The sequence below is a fragment of the Colossoma macropomum genome, unplaced genomic scaffold (assembly GCF_904425465.1).
Source record: "Colossoma macropomum unplaced genomic scaffold, Colossoma_macropomum, whole genome shotgun sequence".
Classification (NCBI taxonomy): Eukaryota; Metazoa; Chordata; class Actinopteri; order Characiformes; family Serrasalmidae; genus Colossoma; species Colossoma macropomum.
Window position 1 is genome coordinate 33,887,588 of NW_023494793.1, and position 24,611 is coordinate 33,912,198.

Below are 24,611 nucleotides of genomic sequence, written 5' to 3' on the forward strand. Positions count from 1 at the left end.
GACTCTGATATTACCTCACACTTGATCTGTCTCACAGTTCATCTACCCACATTTAGCTCAAGTGCCTGCAGAAATATTGCTTTTTTGCACCTAAATCTAGTACAGCACAAATGTGTAGACTTTACATCATTTTTTTTAAGATAAAAGCATAAACATTTAATGAAAAGGCATGGCTGTGTTTCACATTAAATAAGTCAAATAATATTACAGCACTTTAAGGGGATCAAAATGCATTTACATTCACAATAAACATTCCTAATGATAAAAAGTGCACTGCCAGAGTGCTTTACTATTTCATTTTTGATTGTTATCTTGTGTCATTATATTTGGAGACATAAAGAATGGGTTTGCTTTAGCTAAATTATTCTATCATCTTTCTGCTCTAATGACAACCAACACACTGAACTAAGAAGTGCATGAATTTTTGACATTTTCACAAAATCTGACAGCAGCAAAAAACAATAATATTGCAGATTAACCACACTGAGTAAAGTACAGAAGGTCTAGTCGGCATTAAATGATATGTTGACAGCTACACTGATTATCAAAACCAACGTTTACAACAAAAACCTAAGTCGTTTTAAGGGAACTAAGGTGAAGAGGTCCAGAGGACAGACAGTAGCACAGACAGTTCACGGTCCTGAGGCCCTTTAACTGGGAAGAACCAATGAAAACATCAGGTCTCACAACATCACACTTAAAAAAAACAAAACAACAACAACAACAAAAAACTAAAGAAAAAAAACACCCTGCATTTTTCAACACACACTTTTTTGACACATCAGTCACAAGCGTCACATACAACATGTACACTGGTACGGAGACATGTACAAAATAGATATTCTAAGTTTATAATGTACATCATACTTAAGGATACAAGAATACACCCGTTTGTATACAGTCATACAGTATATACTCTTCACAGTAAATTAACAAAATTTACACCAATATTTACAGTTATTATACTCAGAATCACAATTTACATACATGTACAGTACAGTCATTTGCTCACAAACACCATGGCCCCCCCAGCACCACTTGAAAATGATAGCTAGAATAATCTTGTCTATTCTACTTGTGAGACTTAATGGAAATGGCCAGAGGCCCCAGAGTTGCAATTGCCTTAATAGTTTTCGACAAATTCAATTGTGCCTTGTTAAGTCAATTTAGTTATACCACCTAGCGCTCATGGTGTGCTGTATTTTGTTGCAGTAAGGCTCCTACTATGGAAAGAGTACAGATTTAATATATGTTTTTTATGGAAATCAGCTAAGATCAGAGTTTTGCTCCTCACATATAGTCTAGCTAATAAGCTAATTTATTATTCTGGTTTTGGCCAATCTAGGTTGCAATTTTGTAAGGTAAATGATGTGAAGCAGGTAGGTGCACTTGCACTGTATTTGAATATTGTTGTTTCACCTATACTAACGTAATAACATAATTATGGATGACTCAATGTGCTAAATAGCCAGTTGCCTCTCACTTCTTGTAGAGCACTTTATTTAATATCATAGTTGACAGATTTTTTTTTATTGAAGAATAAAAATGGCAGTTCTGCCTGTGAATAGTGTTGTTTATATTGAGACTTTGGTTAATACAAAGTGCTGGAAATGTGCTAGTGTGTTTTTAGTGTGTTTGTTTATTTATCCCACAGTGTCACACAAAAAGTGGCCAATTTGGCCATAAAGAAATCAGAATATTTATCAGCCATAAAAAAATAGAATGGGTGCGTCCCTAATATATTTGGTGAATTCTAGATTGTCTTAATGACTTACATAACTATGAGGTCAGTTCATTCCTGTAACTGGAGACAACACTGAGAAAATCTGAAAAATAAACATTTAAAACTTTACCACTGATATACCTCTCCTCCCATATGGAAGAAAAACATATGTACATATATTTGCTCATATTAAAAATATATGTGCAATGTATGTGATGTTTTAAAATGTGCTAAATACATTTAACTGTGCCATTTTTAAACATTTAAATGCCAATATATTTTCATATATGTCAATATATTTCTACATGTCAATTTGCACATATGTAGGTGAAATATACATAATATTATTGAAAAATATAAGACAATATATTTCCTAGGGATGTGGGTTACTTGCCACTTTTCCCACCATCAATGATCAAAACTAAGCATCTGGGTGCGTCCTGTCAATTTCTGCATTGTTTATACCTCAGTTTCACTATTTTGCTCAAAGACATCCTACTGTGTGGACTTTTATTTTGAAATAAAACTTGTATTTTTACAAACCAGACAAAATCAAGACATTTTAGCATATAAAATATCAAACTCCTACTGTGGATTTTGGAAAGTAGGAGTAATAGCATCATTTGTATGATGTCAGAGTAGGCCTACAATTTGCTTTCATCATAAGAGGATGTATTATTGGCTCATCAATAAACAATTACCTTTTTAAAGTCATAGATTATTTGACTTCTTTTACTCAATCAGGCTGATCAGGATGCATTATGAAGTTACATCTTTTGGAACCTTATATTATAAGGCAATTGTTTAAGTGCATGTACACCTAATATGGAAACACTTGCACATAAATCTGGAGTCGATGACTGAAGATCTGTGAGATATTCTCAGGTTTTAAGTCAACAGCATCCCTGTTCCCCCTGGATATATCGCACTTCAAGACTCTGCAACAACAAGAACTCATGTAGCCTTGAGTACAATCTGCTGCATTCATTTGTGCTTAGAATGATGTGCTTGTATGTGATAATGTAGCTCATTAAAGCCATCTTTTCCTGTGCTGTGCATGTGTGTGTGTGCGCTAGCTGTGCAGAGTGTAGTCTTTGTTCCCCCTGTTTGTGTAGCTCTCATTTGTCAAAGTCCCGCAAACATTTCTGATGTTTGTACTCATGGTGCAGTGGAGGAGAAGAGCCCACGATGGAAATTTGAACAGAGAGCCTTCACCTCTATATCACTCTCACTCTTTCTGTCTGTCTGTTAATCAGTCCCACAATTGAGCGCTGTTGAAACCATCCTTTTGTTGGATTGTGCTTTGCGAGGTGCAAGTCTGGGGCCTCGACTACGGCAGGGGTGACATGAGGCAAACTTGAAAGCTCTGTTCAGACAGCTGGTCAAATCAGCATTTCTTAAATTCAATTTTTAGGGCCTATTTACCCCTTTCATTAACATGTTTTGTGCCTGGATCGAATTTGGACGAAGCTGAACGGGATTCCATTTACCCTTTTCACTAAAATGTGTCAATAGTTTGGCCAGATGAGATCCGATTTAACTTTGGGGATGCATTTTGGTGAAAATGGAACTTGGTAAATTAAAATTTAGATTTTATTAAACTTCAAATAATAAGCTGAAAGATTATATTTTCACTTACTCAGAGAAGTTCAATGACATTAAAGGGCCCATATCGAACACTTTTTCTTCTATTTATCTGTTGCTTTGAGGTTCACTCATAATATTTGTATAGTTTTTATGTAACAAATATTAATTTTTGAATTTTGAACCTTTAAATAGGCCGTTTGTGTTACTGTGTCTTTAAGGCAGATATGTAAATGAACTCTGTTCTAATTGGCTGCCCTGTATTGTATCACATCAAAAAGCTGTCTAGGCTGAAAGACTTATAACTTCAGTATGAATGGGTGAGGCTAAACTGCTGCAGGCTGAGTATGAGGATATATGTAAATGGGTTGTTTTCTGTGACATGAAAAAAACAGCGAATTCAAATCAGCTGTTTTCATATATGGACTTCATAGACTGGGGAGTGAACAGTACATTTTGAAGCTTTAACAGTTTGCATACTACATCTACATGCTACAACTCATTTATCTTAAGTGAGGGGAATTCAGATTTCCATGATATGGGCCCTTTAAAAGTTTAACACAAGCAGGTCACTAACTTTTTAAGTTAAAACACTTTTTACAGTCCAGGCAAAAATATAATCTGATTCTGTATGTGCTTTTTCACTGGCTAAACTGATTGACATGTTCAAAGATGCATTTAAATCTCATTTGAAACCAATGCGAAATACAAATGCAGCTCGAATTGGAAAAATAAGAATTTCAAGTATCCTTTTTGCCTTTCACACTGCAGAAAATCTTTCCTTCTTAAACCGGACATGCCAAAATTGGATTTGAGCTGCCTGTCTGAATAAAGCCTTTGAAATCATCTCTGACCAGCACAATAATATGCGTACGTACAGATTGGACATCAGGATTGTGTTCTAGAAATCACTAATAGGCACTGTCTTGCAGCTGTGCTTAGCTGGGGCAGGGGAAAATGGGGTAGGTGGGGGTGGAGGGGGCTGGTCCACTGACATTTTGGAGATGCTGTGGAGGAGAAAAAGGAGGCATAGAGACACACCTTCAAGCTGTCTTTCAGTGGCAGATGACGACACACTGTGGTTACAATACGGTATTACAGACAAAACATCAACAACTATCTCACTAGGCCTAACTGAAGGGGGTAAAGCCCTGGAGGGCTTTTTTCCAGCACAGTTGGGTGATTTTCCTGCTTCGACATGCCTAATTTAATTCATTAGTTGATTATCAGGTTTAGCAGATGTGTCACATCACTCCCTCTTTAACGTAAAAACTAGACCATCCAAAGAAATGTTACACTTTAATATTTTGAAGGAGAACTGTAACAATTTTCAATCTAAACTGAAACTTTCAATCTGCTGAAACTTCTGTTATGTGTAACATAGCTTTTACAATGCAGCATAAAGTAGGCTGTAGGTATTAGATTTGAATTGTTTTGAAACGGAATAATTACTCAGAAAGTATCTGGAACATTTATTAGTGGAAAAATAAAGTGCACTAAAAAATTTGAACACTAAAAAATGTGATGCACTAATTGCAATTCAAGTGCATACATGATGTTCTCATGAATAAACTGTATTACATCAACACAATTCTGTCTTTCAGTTTACGTAATTTAGGCAGTAATTGTGTTGATGTGATATATTTCATTCATATGGAAATGATGTAAACATTTTTGTTCGCTTAAAGCAAATTTGTAGAAACATCAAATTAAATTCAAAGCATCACATTTTTTTTCAGTGTGTGGAATCTTGTTTCTCTGTTTGTTTTCATGCGTTGGATAAAAGAGATTGTGTGTAGTGCAGTGGTTGCCAGGGGTTCCACAAAGCTCTTGCAGGAACAGCAAGTCCATGCTGAGAATCTGGCCCCCAACCCCTCCACCTCACGCGATGAGAATTCGTTAGCATGCGGTTGCACTGTGTGTGACATGGGCTCCCCTGGGGACCGGCTGCTGCGCACCGCGCTGCTCGCCTCTATTTTTACACCGTGCTCACCGTGCTGGTCGCCGGAGAAAACACAGGGAAGGTGCAAGCTGCCGAGCGATCAAACGCTTTGCTGCCTCATTTGCCAAGGTGCAGAACTGGGGAATAGCTTGAAGTGTGCCTGCTTTTAGAGGAGAATACCAGTGTCTGCTTTGTTTTCCAAACAACTTGTGCTCACAGGTGTACAACAATCCGTCACAATAACGTACAAAACCTATCATGTGTGATTCTTTCAGCAAATTAACTTCATTGTCTACTAGGGAGGCGCTATCAGTTAGACGGCCTATAGTAGGCAATAAGCACTGAAGTGCAGTGCAAGTGATGTGCAAAATGATTGTTATACACAATAATATGATATTGGCATATGTAAATAACATATATAAATGTAATAATAACCGGTATGTCACCATTCTTGTAGTTCTTCTTGTATAATTACATCCATTCCTGTCAGAAAGGGCTGTCCCCACTAAGCACAAAAACTATGTACTCTTTGTTGTGTCCAAAAAAGCTACCACTTGTTGCTTTTTTGGGTGTGCCTAAAACATTAGCCTATTTTTCTCAGTCATAAGCTGTAGCTGTAGTCACAGCTATGCAATAAAGATTTTGTACGTGTGGTCATAGTTTTTGTGCTTGGTAAAGACTGCCTTGAAAATCTCCTGTACTGTTATTGCATCTCAAAAAAAACATAAATGTGCTTCTTTTTGTGCTATCTTTTTCTCTTCTGGCAGTCATTTGATTACTAAAACTAGATATATCTATATCTAATGAAGGCTTTCCAAAATTAAACCTTAAGGAAAAAAATTCAACAAAATTTCCTATAACCACAAAAACAAGCTGTCATTGATACTGTGTATGATTGATACTGCATTAAGACTATATTGTGTTCTGTTTTTTTTTTTTTTGGTACATTTACTGCCCCTTAGTGGAGACGTTTGGTCAGTACTAGGTGAGATCATGGTAGACTGTGCTAGGCCTATCTATCTATAAGCATGAACACTTACAACGAACAAGAGTTAGAGTAAATACTATTGATTACATAAGCATTACCTGTACAGTATATTTCTCAATGTTGTGATACCTTTATGTCTTTATGTGCTTGGCTACATCACCCGGAATGGCAGGCTCAATTATTTTTGTTGCTTTCTTTCATCCCCGCTCTGAAAATCCATTTACGGAAACACAGGTCTAAAAGGTTCCTGCTGCTTAGACAGTGCTCATTAACCACTGCATCATCGTGGTCTGCTGCACGAGCTAAGGTTACAACAGAGAGAAACATACTGAAAAGCTTTTACAAATATGTGCTTCATCCCTCCTGCATCCATTACTGGACCCAAAGCCTTGCCATACAGAGTTTAGTCAGTGGTTTAAACTGGTTTTTAACAATGTATCTACAGTATTTTCATCTATAAGCAAATCTATATGCAAGGGCAGTCATAGTAAGCCACTCACCAGACGGTTATGTGGACCTCTAAGTACTGTGTGGATGATTCAGTGCGATCTCTGTCTACCCCCTCATCGGTGGAAATGCTTAGCAGCTTTGGTCCAGATGGGTGAGTAGGAGAGAGACAAGGTGTTAATGTACCTTCTGTTACTTTTGGGCTAGTTCTAGTGACTTGGTGAATGCAGGCTATTTTTTCCTTTTGCCCTTTCTTCTCCTATCCTTTCCTCTGTATGGCTTGGATTAAAGTGTGACGTATGCTGTGACTTCACTCCATTTCCCTTTCCTCCACTTTCTCTCCATTGCTGCATCCAGCTCAGCCTCAGTCCTATTGGGATGCGCTGGTGGGGGTTCATGATTCAGATTTGGGTGGGGCGGGGTTGGTCTGGTAGCTGCTGCCGTAGCCGCTGATGGAGGTGGAGTTGGTGATGAGCTCCACGGGCGACGTGCTGCCAGGGCCCAGGTATGCCCGGTGGCTGGGCATGGGGGAGGGCGCCTCACTGGGGTTCTTGCCCAGAATGAAGCGTGTCTCGTCCTCCAGGTTGGACGTGTCCTTGGTCAGGCTCTTGCGGTAGGAGACAGACAGCTTGTTGGAGCCATCGGGCAGCCAGTTGAAATGGCGGGCAATGAAGACCAGGGGCAGGGGAAGCATGGCCAGAACTATGAGGGCGAAACACATGGCCAGCGCCCATGGAGGATAGCTCTGGAACCTCTCTGTAGCCTGGGAAAAAAGGATGCAGAGGCATGAAGACCAAAAGCAAGCAAAGTAATAGGATGTGCCAGGGGTACAGATGGAATAATGGAGAAAGAGGGACTGCTGTGGGACAAGCTGGCGTAGAGATGATGGGGCATTCATAGAAGCTCTGGCTGTAAATCTCTAACCTCACAACAACTTGATTGCATAAGGATTCTTTAGGACAGAGGTCTTTAAATCTGGGTTTTTTTTTTATATTTAAAAAGCTATTTATCTGGGCAGGGAGTGTGTTTTGCTCAGAAAACACTACGGGCGTTTTCACACTTTGGCCGTTTCAGTGTCTGAAGAGGATTCAGACCGCTGAGTCATGGTTTTCTGTGCATATGTGAACACGACAAACGAACTCTTGAGGTGGTCTCATTTTGCTTTGCTTTATGGTGAAGACCTCGAGACTTAACATACACACACAGCCACAATCTTCCAGCAGTTCAGCAGGTAAAAACAGACCACCAAGGATCATTTATATGGTTCTACTCAGGATAAAGTCTGTCTGTGATCTGTGACAAGACAGCAACCCTGACATATATATTAAAGGTTCATGCATGCAGCACAGAGTTTTAAGCTGCTTTCACACTGACTTTCACACTGAATTCACCGCTGCTCTTTCAAATACACTGTTTCATTGCAAATGTGGTTTTTCGCCGGGTGGAGCTCAGTGAGGAGCACAGCCGAAAACGGAACCCACCATGGCAGACACGCAGCCAATCAATTCAGCGTGGCCAATAGGAGAGCAACAGGCGTGTTTAGTAGTTCCTCTTGCCACCTGAAAGGTTAGATTTATCAAAGAACACTGCCCACTTTGCGTTCAAGTAGAACTGTCCTCTTTATAGTTCACTTCTGAACACAACAAGGTCATTTGCAGTTGGTTCCCTTTCAGGTTCACCTTAACAGAACTCAGTTTGGTTAATTTAAAAAGAACTGTATGTGAAAACGCCCTAATGTGAGACTGATATTCCACACTTCTCCATGAGGAAGCACAGTATTATTTGTAATTATCTTCCCAAACCTAGTTTCGCTAATGCTTCATTAAATTAATTCCAGTATGCTGGTGATGAAATTGAACAAATCAATACATTGGCTGGAGTGCAGTGAGGAGTTTTCAAGAATCAAACTTGTGTATTTCCAACTAGTTCAAAAGATATTAAATACTTTTCTGAAAACAGGAAATATTTTTTTTTCCCTGTATTAATGTTTGTTTGTGTTTTTTTCTAATGCTATATGGTGTTTTTATCAGCAGAAACACTGTTATTGTGTATTTAAATGATTTTAAACAATCTGCTTGGATGCCTAAGACTTTTGTACAGTAGATGACAGATGAAAAAAAAGTAGATTAAAAACAAACCAAACCAAACCAAAACAAAACACATATTTTAAACTGTGTTCCACTCACCAGATCCTGAACCCAAGCATTGTATCCAGGTGGACTTATGGACATCTCCACAACGGTGGCAGCAATAAGAATAAGAAGACAGACTGGAGACACGTACTTCCAGAGGTAGAAATACAACCTGTATGGTTTAAAACCCAGCATATCCTCCAGATCCTGCATGAATCTGGTAAAAAGAACACAAATAGTTAAAATACAATTGCCATTTTTCATATATTATACCACACAGATGAAGCATCTCAGTTTAGCTTTAAATTTATTTTCATGCACACATAAGTGAACAGAACCTCAGCAATTCTATCCTGAGGCACCTGTAAACAATCTCCACAAACTGAATGTAATGCTAAAAATACACTGCTTACCTCTTGGTGCCATATATCCAGGCCACAGACACATTTTCCAAGACGACTACGATAGTGAGAGGCAGGCCAGCAGAGTAGTCATCAAACATGGTTACGAAGTAGTTTCCTGAGCGCTGGACGAACAACAGGCCGCAGAGAAACGCCACGATACAGCAAGCCACTGAGGACACACAAGGGTCAAAGTTAGGTTAGAGTCTGCTAAAGGTGTCTCACAGTCCAATATCAGTCAAGAGACAGTTAGCCATCACTAAATCTGTTGTACATTTGCCTACACACATCCTACAGCAGTGCAGAAGTAGTCTCCGGAGTGAGACTTTTTGTGTTGAAGGAAAAAGGAAATCTTCCTTTTTATGATGTATCTTGAAGATGGAAGGAACTGGTGGATTTGTGGGGCTGTTTTATATATTTTTTCCACTAGCTGGCACATGCAGAAGGAAGGTAGGGATTAATGTTACCATTAAGATGCCAAATATCTAGTTGCAGCCATATAACTACAGTAACCATCTTCACATCACTTTTACAATGCAGAGAATGGGCTACTCAAGTGACTTGTCAGATGAGGACAACAAGCTAAAGGTTAACATGATAGCAACCTTAATATCTCTGGCTGAAAGGTTAAAAACTGGTTTCTAGCACCTCTGGTGCTAAATAAAGACAAAAATCACTGTGTACTTTATTAAATTTTTTGCTGACCAAGGTAAGAGTCACACTAATACTAGTCTGGTTGTATTTATTAGCCCATAGATCAGTGAATAGACTACGATTGGTTGACACCACAGATATGTATCATAGATGGTGGGCACTGTAGTGGGAGAACATTTATGAAAAAACATGATATAGAAAGTGTGAATTCTGTCAAGCTGATGAGACTGAAGAATGTGAACACTACACAACATGATAACATGTTAAATGGTGGTTTCAGGTTGGACTGCCCCTTTAACTGTTACTATCCAGTAATGTTTCTGTGGTGACATTTAAGAATCCATGTTGCACAAGAGATAACAGAGACACTCTTTGTTATGTTGTTTTAGTATAATGGCAATAAAGATGAATTTAACTGAATGAATTGAGCTCTTGCAATGAAAAACAGTATATGTGACATTTTTTGTAAAAATTATATAAGCATGGCATGGCATTATTTGAAGGGTAATTAAAACATAAATAAAGCATAGTTTGGCTTTTTTTTATGTACCAAGTTGTAAAAAATAAAACAGAAAACAAAAAAAGGATAATCCAAAAAGGGTGGAATGTTTAATGTATGTTGTTTTGGGTTGAGGGGCTCAATTTAAGAGTTATTCATTGAACTTAAAACGTGTACTATATTTTCCATGTAACAGACCAACATAATTTCTTTCTGTTTACTTACTTTGGGCAGTAATATATTTTAGTCATGTGTTAATGATGTAATCAAATAAATTCAAGGTATTCTTTTTCCAGCGTAGACAATGTATGAAATGCCGTTTGAAGGTACAATAATATCTAACAGCATTCTTTTCCTATCTCTGTTTAAGTGTTCAAAGAGCCAGTTTTGTAATCAGTAAATCAGTAAAGCACTCCAAACATGACCGTTCCTCTACAGTACTAATGACTTTCTGTCCAGCCATTACAACACGTGGAAGCTCTCACCGGTGAGGATCTCCTTGCGGATTTTGAAGGTGTCGAGGATGGGCGTGGTGATACCAGTCATGGTGCCGATCATGCTGCCCAGACCGAGGTTAATCAGCATGAAAAAGAACATCACTGACCAGAAAGGGGATGCTGGGAAATGTGTCATGGCCTCTGTGAAAGCGATGAAGGCCAGGCCAGTTCCCTGAACAGCCTGCAAGAGAAATCGGAGGAGAAACCTTTGTAATAGGTCCTTAGATCAACCACAAAAGACTATAGTTTAATGGAACAAGGCCAAAAGAACAATATTTCAAAGGAATGTGTCCCTAATCCTACAGCAAAACACATTTCAGGTAATGTACAGGAGATTTCAGCAGTCTGTCTTTGACTGTACACTAAACTGCTTATTAGACCGAACAGCACTACTGCAGTGGCAGCTCACTTTATTGAGTTCATCCTCCAGCAGACACTGCTCCAGGCCCAGCTGAGAGAAACTGCCTTCTTTTACAATTTTAATCACTTCATACATCTCGGCATAGTCAGAAGAAGTCAGGTGGGAGAAGTTAACGTGAGGAGGGATCAGATCATGACTCAGCACATTTGAGTTCAAAAGGTCCAGTATCTTCTCAGCATTCCTAATAAGGAGAGAACATAGATGCACAAATGCTGAAAAAATGTTCTTAAGAAATGTTACACAAAGAAATTGCATTAGACTCATTTATTATAATTTTCACAATATTAATTATACATACAGTCGTTCGCAAGTTTCAACATCCCTGGTTATATTACTTTTTTTTTTAATGTGAAAGTAAGCTAACACATCCTTTACAAACAACAAATTAGAGCACATTCATCTGCAAATTTTAGTGCACACTTTCTATTTATTTGCTAAGTTTAACATATTGGAAAAAAATTAAACATAGAATATAAAATGTGCCATAACATTTGCACAGACCACTTTTTATGTTTTATTTTTTCCCCCCGATGTATTAAATTCAGCAAATAAACAGCAGTTGTGCACAAATGTTCTTTACAGAGGATTTGTCAACTTATTTTCCCTTATAAAATCCACAAAACATGTAATTTGACCAGGGGCGCCCAAACTTTGGCATATGACTATAAATTGTTGCTGTCGGAACAAAACCTCATATCTCCACAATGACAACTTTACAGGAGAAGGAAATATCATTCTTAACTTGTGATGGATGTTTATGTAAAAGACTTTTTGTCAAGTAATTTTGGAGCATTTCTTGTTAATCAACACAGTGCAAAATGTAATTGGAGTTTCCTAATTAGGCAAAAAAGTAAAAATTGACAAAAATGGAGATGTAGAGTTTGTGCGCGACAGTGACAATATACTGTAATCACCATAATCCTATGACATATACTATTATACAGCCTTTAAAGACTACTTGAGAGAGCCACTTACTCCACTATGCATTTCTCATTCAAGACGTTAGCCTTGAATCCAAGCACAGCAAACACCACCAGTGTGGCTAAAATGGAGGTCAAGAAGTTGATGACGGAGACCAGCACTGCATCAAAATGGCAGTTATTGTCCCTCTTGTTGTAGCTGGAGAAAGCGATGACTCCACCGAAACCCAGGCCCAAAGCGAAGAAAACCTGTGTGGCAGCTTCACGCCACACCTGCGGCTCCAGCATGATCTCCAGCTGCCGGGATATGATACGACAATTTATTTATATTTGTCACTCAGCAAAACTATTGGGTGTCAAATATATATTAGGGCTGATTTACCTCCATTTCTGCTCTCTGACTGAAGTATAACCAGTGCATATGGTCATAATACTTCAAGAAAACGGTGTGACAATTTCCCATCCTTAGTCATCCTTAAAATTAGTTCCCAGTATCTACTTATAGTCCTACTTAATAACTCATTTATCAGGCCTCCCTTAAGTCCCATGCTTCTTTTTGGGCATGCATGAGTAATGAGTAATACATTTGTCGCTGTCTTAATTTGCTTGTAGTTACACTGAGTTCACCACCAGGGGGAGACAAAGGTTAGAGTGGTGCACTGTGGGACTGAGATAAGGAGAAGAGTTCAAGCCTTTGAAATAAGCTTCTTTTCTAGAATGCTGACTCTTAAGTACATTTTGGAGTTTTGCTTGCGTCCCCTTGCCTCACTGCTTAGAGATGTGGAAAAACACCCTGAGTCCTCTCACTAACCTAGTGTGTGTATGTGTTTGTTTTTGTGCATTTTCAGGACAAAAATGTATGAAAACAATGTCAGGATGAGCAAAATGGTTGTGACTTTGTGAAGTGCTTTTCACAAGAGCTACATGTTTCAGTTTTTAACTCTGACTGAAACAAGCATTTTCGTTTTGTTACTGAGGTTAAGGTTGGAGGTAGTATGTAATATTGCACATAGGTAGTTATGTATGAATAATACATGGGACACATGTATGACCTCATGCCCTGCCATCATATAAAAATAAACCTGTTTGCACGTGCATGAGTGCTCACTCTTCTTACCTTAGGGGTGAACATGTGAGCAATGCCGTCCACAGCGCCTTTAAGAAACATTCCACGTACCAGGAAGCAGAAGAGCACCACGTATGGAAACAGGGAGCTGAAGTACATCACCTAAACAAGAGGATGATTTCCCACAATGCACGCAGAGAGGGAGAGAGAGTTTTCTGATCACGCTCACTTTCATGTAGAAAAAGTAATCAGCTCTTTCAGACTAAGAGACTTTCTATTTTACACAAGTAAAGGTCCTACCTACACTTCCTTTGCATGACACCATTGAACAACTTCTGGGTCCCTAAAGAACCTTTCAATTAAAGGATCTTGTACAAGAGAAGTGGGAGAGTGAAGAGCCTTTTTAAAGTTTAAAGATACTCTACATAACGTAAAGGTTCTAGGAAGAACCCTTGAATTGGTAAAGCTCTTTAAGCCTTTAAAAGGTTCTTCACATTCATAAATCCATTTGTGGCACCTTCATATTTAGGAGTTTACTACCAAAGATCCAGCCAATGATGGCGCACAGGTTAATCAAAGAATTCACAAGCATTTATAATCTTCAGGTAAGTTTCACAAAGTACAAAAGTAGGGATGCACAATTAGAACGTGCCAAACAGGACTTTTTTTGGCCAGTTCATTATTTTGATTTTGGGTGATTTTTATGACAAATTTTATAATGCAAATAATGTGCAGGAGTAAGTGCTATATTTAAATATGCTGCTAAACTTATACCAAAATGTCATAATTATGCATGACTCATGCATGACTCTGCTAAACACCCAGCTTTTTCTTATTTTCAATGTAACACTTGATTTGATTCACCTTTTTTAAACAAGCAACTGATTTTTCATTTAAGATTTTAAAATGCAAATATTGTTTTTTATATTGCAACTTTGGCTAACAGAAGATTCTGGAAATGTGCTAGTGTGTTCTATGTATTCATTTAGCCCACACAGTGTGAGCTTTGGGTTAAAAAGGCTAATAAAAATCTGACAAAAAAATCAGCCATCAGCCAATAAGACTGTAAAGAAATCAGAATCACACATTATAATTGTATCACTATACAATAAATAGATACAAACAAGTGTGCTTCAATACATCCCTCAGGGGGGGCATTTAGGTGCTGCAATAGTGCAAACACTGACAATATGTACTTATAATAAACAGACCTGCTAATTTATCAGAAACAACTATCATACAGGTGCACAAGTTCACAGTCTGTTCCTGGTTGCAGTAGCAGGAACTATCTGCTTGTCTGTCCGTCAGTGGAAAGGGGCTATCATAGGACCACTACAGACCACATATTATTTGCAAAGTAAATAATCTCTTTACTCAGGAGTGGCACCAACATGGTACAGTGTTTGCTGCTCGTACAAGTAAATCAGGAACTGCAGTGTTGCTGAGTTTTTACACATCTCACTGTCACTGTTGGGTTGAGAATAGTCTGCCAACCTAAAATATGCATCCAACAGTGGTTCACTGATGGGCTACTTGATGCCTATTATGTATGAAAAAAGAAAGACAGTATGTAATTGTACACCTACAAGGTGTACCAACAAGGTAGTTGTTTGTGGCCAGCAAATGTAACTACTCATATTGTGCATATTTACATATACAAAATGATAAAAACATGGATATGGAAAAAACAGAAGCATTTGCATTTTGTGGTATGCATGTAAAACAGTTACCCAGGTGAAGAACAAATCAAAATGAAAAAAACAAATGTTTGAAACTGTATTTGCAGTTCATTGTACTAAAGATTGCACTGACCTTGCCAGATGACTGAATGCCCTTGATGACCGCCAGACAGACGATGATCCAGGCTGCCAGCAAAGACAGAGTCATCCTCCAGTTCAGCCCTCCGCTGTCAGCGATAGTGCTGGTGATGTTCAGTGTTTCACGGTACCAGAAGTACGTAGTTGCGGAGCTCTTTTCACACTCCGGCTCCACGACTGCTCAGGTAGAAAAGACAAGACAAAGTATACAACTCTGCTGCATCACTCATATAGGTTCAGCTCATATGACAAGCAATTATATTCGTGGCATCATGTAGCCTACAATTCTGATGTGATCAAATTACGGATATTTTGTTTCATATTTACTGCAGTATTAAAATATCACTGCAAATCTTGTAATCAGTTATAATAACTGTTAACTCCCAGTAGTCACAGTTAGCACCAGTAATAGTGAAAGCATGTAGCAATCCAACATGAATTATTTCTCACTTGTAGCTTATGGAATTCTGTTAAAAGTGCAGATTCTAAATGTTTAATCCATCCATGTAATGCATTGTAATAATTACTAAAAATATTCAAGTACAATAAAGGAATAACTATCGACTTCTAAGGGTTCATCTGTAGTCTATATATTGTCATGTTTGCATTAACATTACATGACAACCAAAAGAAATTTTGTAAAGCAAACATTTAAGTGGAATTTCTTTTGTTGACAGATATTAAGAACACTTTTTCTTTTCCGTATAAAGTCACTCTTTCAGAGATACAAGGTTTCGTCTCAGCCATATCTGCCAGTTTCTCAGTGCTCAATGCTCAATGCTCTTTTAGACGATTCTGCTGCCACATCCTCAGCTGGAGCGGCAGAGAGCAGATGTGACTGCAGGGCTTACGCTCTGTCTGCACCAGTGTGAACTCCAGTCAGTCACACTGTGGACACTGGCCACAGGGCATGCTGGGAACTCTCACACAAAAGACAGCTGACAGTTACGCCCACCAGCAAAGCTGCTGGTAGGAGTAAAACAGGGCTCAGTCCAAACATACAGTTTCAGTGGCACCAGATGGTTTCTGTATGGTAATGTACAGTAGCATTAAAAGGTTGGATTACATACTGATACTTTCAGTCATATGCCAAAGCTTAAACACCTCTGGGTCAGATTACATGTTTTGTTGAAGCAAAAACAGGACAATAACAATAAAGTAACGTATCCTCTACAGGGAAAAATCTAAATATGACATTTTTCTGCATGGTCCCTATATATTTGCTGAGTTTAACTAAGTAATCAGTTACAATCACTGTTAAAATATAAAATGTGCCATAACTTTTGCATAGACCACATTTTATGTTTTATTTTTTCTCCAATATGTTAAACTGTAAGCGTGTTCTGTGCATTAAACTATGCAGAAGTGTGTAAAGAACATGTTAACTTATTTTCACTTAGACAATCAACAAAAACGTCATTTTGCAAACGACTGTTTATAGACATACTTTATTCTAAAACAACTCTGAATATGTAGATTATCATATAAAATCAACACTAAAATGTATATTTAGATACTTTATTCGATGCTTTAAGGTTTCTGGAAACAAAAAGAAATTAGCCTGCTATAACCATTCATTTACACTAATTATTATTTGCAGTATTTTTCAGCAAATTATCTTCCTTCAGATTTGACCATCCCTTTTCAAATATGAGGGATCCTGGCTACTGTTTTCAATGTAATATTATTACACAGCTTTCAACCATTTAAAAAAAAATGATATATATTTTGCAAAAACTGATTTTATAATTTTAAATCCAAACTTGTGGAACTGTAACAGATATTCACTGGTTTTATTTGTTGTTACATGAAGAGTACACAATTACAAGGTATATTATCTGAGGCACGTCAGCTTCATCGGGCTGCTCTCAAATCATGGAAAATCACGACATTGCAAGCTGTAGTTTATTTAGCGCACTACAGAAGCAAACCATCCAGGTCAGCTATTTATATCTGAGAGAAGAAGCCGCTGAAGAGTTTGTCGGTGTTGGTATTGCAGCAGACTCACTGGCTTGGCTTCCATTCCTTCGGATGGGGCACTCGCTCCAGGGCAGAGGATACTGGAACGACTGGAAGAAGTAGAAGATGCTCCAGCCTATGATCACGTTATAGTAGAGACCCACAAAGCCACACACCTTTAGCAGAGAGACAGAGAGAGAGAGAGAGAGAGAGAGAGAGAGAGAGAGAGAGGGAGAGGGAGAGGTAAAGAGAATGAAAAAGATAGAGATGACAAAAACATTTTTTATCATTAGCAGAACCAAGACTAAAAGCAGCATTTTCTCTAAACCTCAGCTCTATTACTCCTTAAAGAATCAACCCTATTTAACATATTGCCTGTGAAACAGAGAAGTTGCACCGTGTGCCCATCCATGTTTGGCATAATAAAACAGTAAAACTGCTTATTGTTGAGTAACAACAAAAAACTGAAATGTGAAGTATTTTCCCATGCATTTGCTTTCTTGCTCAAAATGGAAGTTTGCAACACAAGCAAGATAAAATCTACAAATATTAAAAAAATTCACAATATTTAACACTAAAACACTGCATTCATCGTTTAATCCTTAAATATTTTCTGTAATAACATAGCAAATCACTGTGAGGTTGACCTTGAGCTGTACTGCACAGCATTATGGGATATGACAGCAAGTAAAGGTTAAAAATGTGTGAACATTTAAAATGTCTTTATTCTGGTTGTGTTGTTATAAAAACATTTAAAATTTTACAGTGGATTTATTATTATTATTTAAATGCTGAAACACTGTTGACATGTTAAAATATCTTTTACATGTGTATTTACATTTTAAAAATGAGTATTTGAGATATTCCTTTAACATACAGTGCAAAACATGGTGAACACATGTTCATCGATACTGTTTTTTTTTTTAAAGAACATATTTATAGATCTGGCAAAATTAAAAGTCATTGATTCGTGTGTAGATTTACAGTAAATTATTGGCTACTAATTTGAATGACTTTTACAGCTGTTATGTAAAAATAGAGGAGATTAAGATATTTAATTACAATGTATTACTGTAAGTGTACAGAAAAATACAGCTACATCACAGTAATCTTGTGGTTCAGGTGACTGTAAAGTCACAGTTTACAGCTGTTATTTTACTGTTAGTATGGTAAGGTAAATTACTGTTGTAATAATGCAACCAGTAGCTAATAATTTACTGTAATTTTAAACAGATTTTTTGAATAGAACAATGACAACTCTCTGAGTGTGCCTGGCTCTTTCCCTGTGTTGAAGCCATGTGCTTTTAGGCCATATGGTTTTGTTTTTGTTTTAGTTCCTTTGCTCTGCCCTTTTCCCCACCTCCCTTATTAGGATTCCCACCTGGTTGTAGTTCCTGTCTCCTCCCTCTCCCAGGTGCTCCCTATTGTCTCTAGCTATTTCTACCCCTTTGTTTCAGTCCTTGGTTGTCTAGTCTATGTTGTTACATGTGGTGGTTACATGTTTGCCCTGTATTTGGTTTGTTCTATGTGTTTCTTGGTTAAAAGTATTGTAGTTTGTTATTTGGTGTCATTCTCAGAGTTTGTCCTACATCCAGTCTCATCATTCTTCACACATGACAATGATGGAGAACTTACTCAAAGAACCTTTTAAAAATGGTTCTATATATGTCAAAAAGGCTTCCTGTATTGTTACAAGTCAAAGAACCCTATTTCTAAGAGTGTAGATCATGCTCTTTACATGTCATAATAAGTGACAACAGCACTGAGAAATGTTAAGAGACAAGAGCAGATTAAAAGGCAGAAAGGCACTTTTTGCATCGACATTAAGGAATTAATGACTTATTTGTCAGTATTTTTATATTTGCTTAGTTAAGCACCATTTTGTTTTCCACATGTTTGTGTATACATCTGTATTTCTCAGTGTCTCCAGGCTTAACGTGCAAATGGCTCCTGGCTATGTCACAGGTCTACAGTCAGAGGAATCAATGAATTATTAAAAGACATTCTCTCCCTGGCCTGGGCCACATTCTCTTTGTGGGTATTAATAGCAGCTCTCGTCACCGCAGACCCACTTCCAGATTTCTTACTCTTAAATACTGATGGGGCCCTCAAATGAGAACCGTCCTTCTTTGTTAAATTAGCCTCTTTTTGGGTCAAGACGGTTGTGATGGAAGATTAGTCATTGTTCTTCTGTAGAACATGACCAGGATAAGACTCAGCAGCAGCAGCTTCATTTACTTTTGTCTAGAGCTCTTGATGGAGCACTAAAGGTGCTTTTAGGTGCATTTGGTGTGGACCAATCAAACCTTTTCTTTATTTGGGTCTGCACAAAAAAAAAAAAAAATCAGTGCCATGCTCCAGTAAGAATCTCTAGCTTTCAAGTCATTCCACTTGGCTCTGTTCGCTGCTGGTGGGAATGTATTTGTACAATTTTCTGCACCAAACAGGGGAGGAATTCAACACCAGAGCATACTTTTCTCATTGCATTTGATTTTGGCACATGGGCTGACGAAAGTATTTTTATAGGTTGGGTTGGACGTCGGTGATCTGATTGGCTGAATTCAACTGATGCATAATTAAACTAATCGATCATAAAGAAGCAGAAATCAATTGTGTTTTTACTCCCTTACTCTGATTGCCATATATGTAGACATTAAGCATCTTTATTTTCATGCAACATAAGAGATATGATAATACATTCTGTCATATATAAGAGAGGGACAGATCTAGATTTTATACCATGATAGGATAGTGAAAGTAGAGAAGAAAATAGGTCATTTAATGGTGGCAAAATGTAACAGTAACAGTAGAGTGCTGAATTTCTGATCAATAAAAGAACATCTATGTGTATAATTTGGTGCACTTTAACCACTGTAGTGTGAAACCAACCAAACCACATGAAAAATGGCACAAAAACCCAAACTCTGGTGTGGACTTTCACAAACAAACAAGGTGTTGCTCCTGGATAGATTTTGGAGATGTTCGCTGATCACTGGTGAGGATACAATTTTGGCTACAGAGTGAGTCAGCAGTATGGTGGAAGAAGGATTAGCATTGTCGGCCTGGGTGACTCATCAAAAATGTATGGTTCCTTCACATCATTTAACTTGCCACGTCAACTTCTATTCTGAGTCCTTGAGACTACAATTAAGCAGAAATCAGTCACTGCTGTGCAGCCAGTTGTGCTGCCGTTCAGTTGCACTAGATGAACACGTCAAAGAGATAAAGTTAGGCTGAATGAAATAGGTTGGAACAGTTTCTCTACACTGACCCCTTTCCAGAATCACATTAATGTCCAGACTAGCATCTCCAACCACATCAGTCACTCGGTCTGGGCTGACATCAGACAGGCACTGACAGAACATGCAGTCTGTATGATAATGTGCTGAATAAATTAGCCTGGGAAGACTCAGTGTAGCTTCTGCTTTAGCTGCTGCTCTAGGGGCTTGTCCCACCTACCCTTGTGCTCTTCAAATCCAGATACACTACAGACATAGAGGACTACTTGCAGAAATGTGAGCATACAAAACCAAAAAAGCCAATCCATGTCAACGATCATTGCTGAAGAACATTGAGGAACTTCATCAGATTCATATTTATGCTCATATCTATACTTTTATTTCCTTTATCATTTATCCATTCACTCACCATTAAGCTGGACACGCCGATGCCACCCAGTCGAGGATAAACGTAGTTCCAGACCCCAATACTCCCTCTGCGGATCCTCTGACCCACGGCCAGCTCCAGGAAAAAGAGTGGGATGCCAATGAGGAGAAGCAGGATGAAGTATGGGACAAGGTATGCACCTGAAGAAAAGATAACAGCATTTATGGACACAAAGTGAGATAACCCTAGTGAGAGTTGCCTTAAATCAATAGGCTAAGATGCTATCTCTTACACGAACATAGGCCAGTTTTAGCACAACATTGCCCTATATATACCATGTACATGTGCATCCAAATTATAAACTACTGACTGCCAGAGCTGGGCTCTTCAAGGGAAATCCACCAATTTTTCTACATTCAATCTTGTACACAAAAAAAAGATGTGCAAAGCCATTCAGGATGGTTCAATATGAAATAGTGCATTGTACACAAACGAGAAATGTACAGACTTGGATTCCTTTACAGTGACAGGAATCATATATATATGTTATATATATATATATATATATATATATATATATATATATATATATATATATATGAAACTTTTTTTACTATTTACTATCCAAAACAATGTGTCTTTTGAGTTTTTATACGTAATGTTGATAATGACAAAATAGAGGTAAACCTGAAAAATATGTTTTCTTCGGGGTCTATTTTGCATTACAACACTCTGCAGCCACCTCTCCATCCTGAAAAAATGACAATTTAGGCCAAAACTATGCTTCAAAACTACTGTAAAACAACGTCTCAGGCATCAAGTAGCATATTCATAACCATTTCATGTTTCATGCTTCTTTCTGTGAGGTAGGTATTAGAAACATTACATGATTTGGACGCCTATCACCACCACTGAGACTAAGACCACTCTGACTCGGTAAGTTCCTCTAGAATGGAGCACCAATATACTCTAATTGACTTCATTTCTACTTATGCAGAAATTAAAAATCTCATGGGCTAACATCATGTTTAACTGTTATACCAATATGTCTAAAGCTGACAGTATATTTCAACAAAAGAACTAAATGAAACTGAAGTACTGCTGGACATGCTGCAAAAGCATACTTAAAAAGAACTATGTACATCTCAGCAATCCTGCTTTGTGCAGTGGACCAGCAACTGTCACTTGAAGGTCTCAAAATGAATGAGGCAGTGATTAAAAGGAAACAAGGCCCACTGGGATGACAACAATCAACTTAAGCAACTTAACAAGTACTTACCAATTTAACATGGTTTGAGGGAAGTGTGTAATGACTTATAAATGCAGGTTGCATAAGCTTCCACTACTCGTTAACTACATTAGCTTCGTAGCTCTAGTATAAAATTAAAGGAGCAAATTTTGGACTGACCAGCTACATTTGAGGTAAAATTTGATTTTTCAAAAGACCATAATTTCCATAATCTCACATTTATCCCTCTTCATCATTAAAACAAGGCAAGTTCATGTCTTTAAGTAATTGCCCTATATTGATTTTTCATTGAACGTACCTTGCTGAATCATCTAATGACAACCCATGGTCCAGTAAGCATGAGTGAGCAGACAGAAGCCTAACAAGACACAATGGAATGGTAAATCATGATGCAGAGGCTTGACGTCAAGCAGCTCCATGGTGACGGAGATTTCATCCTGAGATGACTGACTACACCTTGATCCTCCTTTTCACGAGCCTCTGTTTGAAGTCAAAGAGCACTCTCAAAATAACAGCTCAGTAGACCGGGGCTTATGTTACGCCAACCACTATTCTAGTTTTCCATGAGCTTATGAATGTAATTAGAGCCGGAGCTGATCACAGTACACTGCTCTTTGATGGGCTTTGATAAAAAAAAAAAAGCTTACTGCTATCAGTTTGATTGTGACACTTTCTTGCTGCGACACGCACTGCTCAACTGGGGCTTTTTGTCTGGGAGTTATTTATGCTGGCCGGTAATGAAAGGAAAATTGCAGGTCTTTCTTAGAACAGAGGACACAGGAAGAAGAGACTAGGGAAGGATGGAGAGAGAAAGGGAGAGAGAGAGAGAGAGAGAGAGAGAGAGAGAGAGAGAGAGAGAGAGAGAGGTAGTAGCGAGGGATGGAGGGTAAAGGAAACAAGGCCCACTGGGATGACAAAGGGAAGATAGAACTCCATGACTACCAGACAAGCTGAGGCTTGAGATAACAACCTGCATAAGGTGCTATGTTTTACTCACAGGCACACCAGCACTCACACCTAAACATACACCAGGCTGGCAGTTCATTACACAAACCGTGTAGTTTCCAAACTTTATCAATTACGCAGTCAAGTTCATTAAACACTTTTAACCCTTCACTGTGTGGTGTTGCCATATGGCAACAACTCTGTTCTTGAATTTTTTTGAAAACACAGAGGCTTTTTTTCAGGTTCTTGTCACAACTTGATTGGAAAAAGTTTTTTTTTTCATAAATAAAATCAAATCAGATCTAGAACAGTTTTATATAATGATAAAATATAATTGTTGCCATATGGCAACAGCAGTGCAACCTACAATACACAGTGCAGTAAATTAATGCACTGCTTTTGGACACTGCCATTTCTACACCTTTTCTACATTCCAAGTTGATGAATTATTTTCATACTTCTCTGTACGAACATTAACGCACACATGGTTGCTCACATCTTCTTCCACTGTGTGCATTGCAAACTGCAGTTCCATTTTCACATGCTGTTGCCATATGACAACAAAACGTAGAGCAACCCCTCCCCAATTTGGATTCTTTTTTTTGTACCCTCAAAGTTATTTTAAGTAAATGTTATACCTGATCATTTAAACAGTGTGTCAACTATTATCTTAATGATATGACAAACATTTTTTTGGGATTTGGAGTCATGTCAGCACAAGTTTTCCTAGCTGCTCTTACATGTTCCAGAATCCAATTTCTGCTCTCAAATGAAAAAAAAAATCTCATAACTACACAAATTCTAATAAAGGTAGTGTGCAGGTAAATTTTTCTTTCTTCAAGGTGCAAACAGTGTAAATGTACCCTCGAAGGGACAACAGTGGTTTTAAGGTTCAACTGTGTACCTTAAATAAGTTTGTCCCTGTGTAAAAATACATATTTGTAGCTTTTCATAACCTAATGTTTTAAAACAGAACAGTAAAATAATGGGAGATGAGATGTGTGAAGTTAATACAGCTTAGAAAATATGATTTCAGTGGATTATGGTACAATTATGCTCACTGACTAAAGGTACTGAGATGTACTCCTGAAGGTACCATCCCAATGACAACATGGCTACTGCCCCAGTGATGGTTTCATACCTTTTTTCTGACAGTGTATTACAAAACCTATTATTGAATTATCTGAATGCTGCTGTAAGATTACAATCTTTCTGTACATATTACAGTTGACAATGTTTGCACTAGTTCCTTCACCACTCACATGCTGCTTTAATGCCAATCCACACATACATATATGTTTGTATGCAGTTGAATGAGGCCCAGTCTTATATACTGTTTTGATGTCAAATCTAGTCTTTATTGCTTTTGTATATTTATTGTCTGGTATATTTATAGTATATCCTGCACTCGTTTCACACTGTCACGTATCTGCACTCTGTGTAGTCCTGACTAATGCACTGCTGTTGTGTGTTGCAGCATTGAGGCCTGAAGAATGACATTTGATTTCATTTTATACCAATATATACAAGTTATATTCAGGTATGACAATAAAGACCCCTTGACTCGACTTGACTATTAGGTACATCTATATTGCATCTAAACTTATTTGCCTTTTATCAATATCACCAAACATGTAGGTGCACTTTGTAAGTTTACAGTTACTGACTGTAGCCCTACTGTTGCTGCACAATTTATGAGCCATCAGTGGAAAGGGACTACCACAGGACCACTGCTGACCACTCCAGACATTATTTGCATGG

At 38.0% G+C, this 24,611-nt stretch overlaps 1 protein-coding gene across 1 annotated transcript in view; it reads right to left on the reverse strand.

The window, feature by feature from the left end:
* Positions 1-6,851: 6,851 nt before the first annotated feature.
* The window catches only part of slc6a17 (solute carrier family 6 member 17), a 31,742-nt gene continuing 13,982 nt past the window's right edge, over positions 6,852-24,611 (reverse strand). The window contains exons 3-12 of the mRNA XM_036579330.1: positions 20,699-20,856; positions 17,100-17,226; positions 15,087-15,268; positions 13,326-13,436; positions 12,264-12,505; positions 11,277-11,469; positions 10,856-11,048; positions 9,230-9,389; positions 8,871-9,033; positions 6,852-7,447 (exon numbers count right to left, since the gene is read on the reverse strand). Of these exons, the coding sequence (XP_036435223.1) occupies positions 7,079-7,447; positions 8,871-9,033; positions 9,230-9,389; positions 10,856-11,048; positions 11,277-11,469; positions 12,264-12,505; positions 13,326-13,436; positions 15,087-15,268; positions 17,100-17,226; positions 20,699-20,856 (1,898 nt within the window). The 3' untranslated portion in view covers positions 6,852-7,078. The remainder of the gene's footprint in view (positions 7,448-8,870; positions 9,034-9,229; positions 9,390-10,855; positions 11,049-11,276; positions 11,470-12,263; positions 12,506-13,325; positions 13,437-15,086; positions 15,269-17,099; positions 17,227-20,698; positions 20,857-24,611) is intronic.